Source organism: Pinus tabuliformis, chromosome 6, assembly GCF_031772625.1.
Source record: "Pinus tabuliformis cultivar Carrire ecotype Pingquan chromosome 6, CPIR1, whole genome shotgun sequence".
NCBI classification, from domain to species: Eukaryota; Viridiplantae; Streptophyta; class Pinopsida; order Pinales; family Pinaceae; genus Pinus; species Pinus tabuliformis.
In genome coordinates, this window is record NC_142292.1 from 766,916,694 (window position 1) to 766,921,489 (window position 4,796).

Here is a 4,796-nt window from a genome sequence, read left to right on the forward strand (position 1 = left end):
GCTGCCGATTTCCAAGCTTGTGTAAAAATGGATGAATTCTCATGGTCCGCAATATGGGCGATTACTTTTATGTTTTGTTGATCAAGTAATCGAATAAGCTCACGAGGGAGGTAACATCTCCCCCCTCCACTGGTCCATGGGTCCATTCCAATGCGAGCCCTGGTTCCATCATTGATTCTCCAAGTAAGATGGCTGCGAATGAGGGGGAGTGAGCACAATAGAGCTTTCCAAACCAATGAGATGCCTGTTCTGTTCCAACCAGGCAGTCGGATCCAATCCATGACTTGTAGGGGCCAAATGTATTTGTGGTATGAGATAGATGTCCAGAGATTATGCTTGGTAAGTAATGTCCATCCCATTTTCACAGCTAGAGCATGTGCAAAGGATGATAGATCTTTAAGACCCCATCCTCCCCACTTTTTAGGCATGGCAATATTATCCTAGCTAATCCATGCAAAAACTCGTTTATCCTGTCCTCCATTCCAAAGGTATCTACAACATATTTGCTTGAGACGAGCTAGAATACCTCTAGGTATCCAGGCTAATGCCATCCATAATAAGCACCAGCCTTCCAGCTCTGGATAAGAAGCGATGGATCTAGTGAGAAATCCTCTTCTCAAGTTTGGAGATCAACCAAGTCCAATCCGCTATATTGTGTCCCAAAGGCTTGATCCAATAACCCAAATATTTGAAGCCCTGGTCAAGTGGTCGAGGGTTATATGGGAATCGATGCAAGGCAAGATTGGACTCTTGTGCAGAAGTGTATGCCTGAGAAATAGTGGATTTTGAGTGGTTTTCCATCATACCAGTGGTTCTGTAAAAAGTGGCAAGGATCTTTTCAAGAGTGATCGAATCTTGAATACTTCCATCCAAGAAGATGAGGACATCATCCACAAACAGGAGATGAGTCAGGTAACACTGATCAATAATCTTTAAACTTGACAATTTGCCATTCTGCTTTTCATGATAAATGAGTCTGCTCAGGCATTCCATAACAAGCAGAAAGAGGAGAGGTGAGAGTGGGCAACCTTGCCTGAGTCCCCTTTCAGCATGGAAAAAAGGAGAGGCAGAGCCATTAATGAGCAGACTATAGGTGGGGGTTGATATGCAAGCCATTATCTAATTGGTAAATGAGAGGGGGAAGCCCAGGTGGATAAGAAGCATTTTGATATAAAGCCAGTTCACTCGATCAAAAGCCTTGGCCAGGTCAATTTTGAGGATGATACCTTTTAGTCTGCGGGCACGAATGGAATGAATGGCTTCTTGAGTAGTGCCAATAGCTTCATGAATCTGGCGGTCTTCAAGGAAAGAAAATTGTTCAGGGAGGATATGTCGAGAAAGGATAGGCCTGATACGATTCGCAATGATTTTGGAGATGATCTTATAAAGGCAGTTGCAGAGGGAGATGGGCCGGAAATCATCAAAGGAGGCAGGGGAGTCAGATTTTGGGATGAGGGCGATGAAGGTAGAGTTGATAGCATTATACAATCTACCTGATGATCGGCATTCCTCCACAACCTGTAGAAGATCCAAGGCCAATAGATCATAAAAATCCAAATAGAATTCGATTGTCCACCCGTTAGGTCCCAGGCTTTTATCCTTTTTGAACCACTTTAATACCCCCTCAAGTTCCTCTAGAGTGACAGGTGAAATCAATTCATTTGCTTCTTCCTCCCCTACAAAACGAGGGAAGAGTCCAGCCACTTGTATGATATCTGCTAGATTGGCCTCATGGGGAGATCTAAACAGAGTCCGAAAGTGGGAGGTGCCCAGTCTGGAGAGCTTTCGGAAATTGTCAGCTTGCTCTCCATCAGGAAGGGGCATTTTCCAAATCGTGTTTGTAGTCTTCCTTCCCTTGGCAAAATTTTGGTAAAATTTGGTGTTTTCGTCTCCTGCCTTTAACCAAATGGCCCTGCTCTTCAGTCTCCATGATTCTTCCCTCTCCTTGAGTATCTTGTCTTTCTGCTTCTCAAGCTCAATCAGCTTGGTCTTCTCTGCTGCTGAGGTAAAACCAAGATTCTTGTCATCCAACAATAATTCCAACTCAGCTTCAATGGCTGAAATCTTCTGATCATCCTTAGCCTTCTTCTCCTTAGCCCAGGCCATGGTTAGTTGTTTTAGCTGAGAAAGGTTGTGGCAGAAACCTTCCGCCGTTGTTCTGTGATTTGTTATAGGGTGGGTGACCCAAAAGTCCTTGACTAAACTTGTATATCCCTCATCTTGGAGCCAGACATGATTGAATTTGAAGGGTGCCTTTGGCTTGGCATCAGGTCCAAGAATCTCCAGGTAAATAGGAGAATGATCTGATTTTCCCCCTGACCCCACCCATTGTCTGTATCTAGTCAATCTTTGAAGCAAGGGGATTTTGATCAGGAATCTGTCGAGTCTTCTAGCCAGGGCTGCATCCCCTACTCTCCGGTTCCTCCACGTAGGCATAGGCTTGTTCATGGGGATGTCTGCAAGATGGTGCTGGTCTAGAATGTCCTTAAAGAAATCAGACAAGGGGTCAACTTGGGCATGTGATCCCCAGGATTCCCCATATCCCATGGAGAAATTAAGATCGCCCCCTATGATAACCTGATCCATAGATGTTGAGTTTAATCCAAGAAAATACTGCCAGAATTCCTCTCTCTGCTGGCATGGGCCATATACATTGATGATCCTCAAGGTCTCCCCTAGCTCAGCCGAGAAGAGATCCATACCTATAAAGCCCACTCCTCCCCAGGTGGCAGATACGTTGATGGTCTGGGGATTGTATCCGATGGCTAAGCCCCCAGCTCTACCTATGGCATCCAGTGCATGGAAGTGCCATCCGGGTCTGATGGTAATTAGGGTTTGCTCAATAGAATCAACATTTCCCAAAGTCTCTTGCAGCATAATGATATCAGTCGGTTCATTCTCAATCAACCTCTGCATGGCTAGTTTTTTGGAGGTACTAGCCAGACCTCTGCAATTAAAGGAGAGGCATTTCATGGTGGAACCCCTTTTGGGGTTTGCAATGCTCTAAGAACCCCTTCCATGGTAGATTTCCAGATGCAACCTCGACACCAGCTTTCTGAATGGCCTTTGTCAGGAAAGATTTACGTCCTTAGGAAGATTGTGCAGGGGGTCCAGGGTAGGTTAGCCCCAGCCCAAATTGTGAGTCAGGACCCAGTATGTGCCTAGAGTGAAGGTTGTAGGAGTGAGGCAATACCGAGTGGGAAGAGGCCGAAACCCCAGATGAGGATGGGGTCGGATGGACAATAGGAGAAGAGGGAGCTATGATGGTTAGAGGGATGGAAATCGCGCAAGTAATAACAGGAGCCAGAGGTGCAATAAAATCCAATGATGAAACAACGGAAAGTGATAATGAAGATGAGTGAGAGGATAGGGGAGAGAAAGGAGTAGTACCTGATTTTCGCGCCATCTCTGCAGTAGTAGCAGCTCTTGCCCGAGTCAGAGGGGGCGAGGGCGGCTTGTAGGCTTCTTCCGCATCCTTTGAGGATTCACCCAAGTTATATAGTTTTGGGACCGGGATGTTGATTCGCATTGCCAACACAGGAGCTCGAGTTGCCGACACAGGTGCTTTTCCTTTTTGTGGCGGTGGAGAGCCGAGGGGATCAGCTGGTTTCGCGAGCAGAGGACATTCCTTGAATACGTGCCCTACCTTATGACACCTTCTACAGCAGAATGGAACACCCTCGTAATCCAAGATCTGTATTCTGGTGTAATGCCTCCATTTCAGGGTGATCTTCTCTTCCAGACCCTCCCTCGTGTCCAAGTGAACCAGGATTCTTGCCAGCGCATGGTTTTTTGTCTGAACATAGGTTTTATCATATTCCAGATATGTCCCAAGGGCATTTCCAATCCTAATAAACACCGCTTCAGACCAGAATTGTAGAGGAAGACCTGGTAATCGCACCCAGATAGGTCCTGCTCCAATTTTCTCCCATTTCGGATCAAATAGCGGTGACCAGCGCTTGAGGAGGACCGGTGCCATCTCTATGTGCCAGTATTTTGCAAGAATCAGATCAGTATAGTTTGCCTTTGAAAAATGTAGGGCAAACCAACCCCGAGCCAGGCTCTGAACCTCTGGGAGTTCCTGAAGAATGCCACCCCAGATCTCTTTTACCCAATTTGTGAGCCTGGTTGCTGAGTAAGCCCTTCCTCTCACATGCCCAACAAGTACTCTGTTGGCCTTGTCCACCACCTCGCCCATTGGTATGTCTTCACCAAATGTGATGGTAAGGTCCTTTGCTGAGGTCTTCACGCACTTGACCTTTCTCTTCCCTGTTCTTGGCGCCGATGGGTGTTCCGTCAATGGATCTGAGCCCACATCCTTCAGGGGAGTCACCGCTTTTGATTTTATGACTGGAGAGTTGAAACAACCCGAAGGGAGGGTATTAGGGTTTGTAGAAACCGGAGGAGGCGAGCTCAGGGGGGGCGTCGGGTTATGGAGAGGGAGCAGATCGAATGCAGGAGAGGGAGGCGATATGGCAGTGAGGAGATCGAGAGTGCCAGGGGAGAGCGGGGGGTAATCAAGTCCCGAGGTTTCCAGAGAGAGAGATCCAAAGCGCAACGACGAGGCTGAGGATCCCATAAGCATGACAATCGGTGAAGAACCTGGGTAGGGAGAAGCAAAACTGTCAAAGTTAGGGTTAGGGCTTCGACTACCAAATATGGTTGTCCCTCAAACGGATCTTGGGAATAATCAAGGGCCTCCTCTTCAGTATCCATCTGCCAGGGGAGAGCGGGGGGCAGTCAAGTCTCGAGGTTTCCAGAGAGAGAGATCCAAAGTGCAGTGGTGAGGCCAAGGA

General features: G+C 47.2%; 1 protein-coding gene across 1 annotated transcript in view; it reads right to left on the reverse strand.

The window, feature by feature from the left end:
• LOC149260984 (uncharacterized) overlaps positions 1-4,585 on the reverse strand; it is a 67,353-nt gene extending 62,768 nt beyond the window's left edge. Inside the window, exons 1-2 of the mRNA XM_089366976.1 lie at positions 3,391-4,585; positions 1,487-2,867 (exon numbers count right to left, since the gene is read on the reverse strand). Of these exons, the coding sequence (XP_089223102.1) occupies positions 1,487-2,867; positions 3,391-4,585 (2,576 nt within the window). The remainder of the gene's footprint in view (positions 1-1,486; positions 2,868-3,390) is intronic.
• Positions 4,586-4,796: the final 211 nt, after the last annotated feature.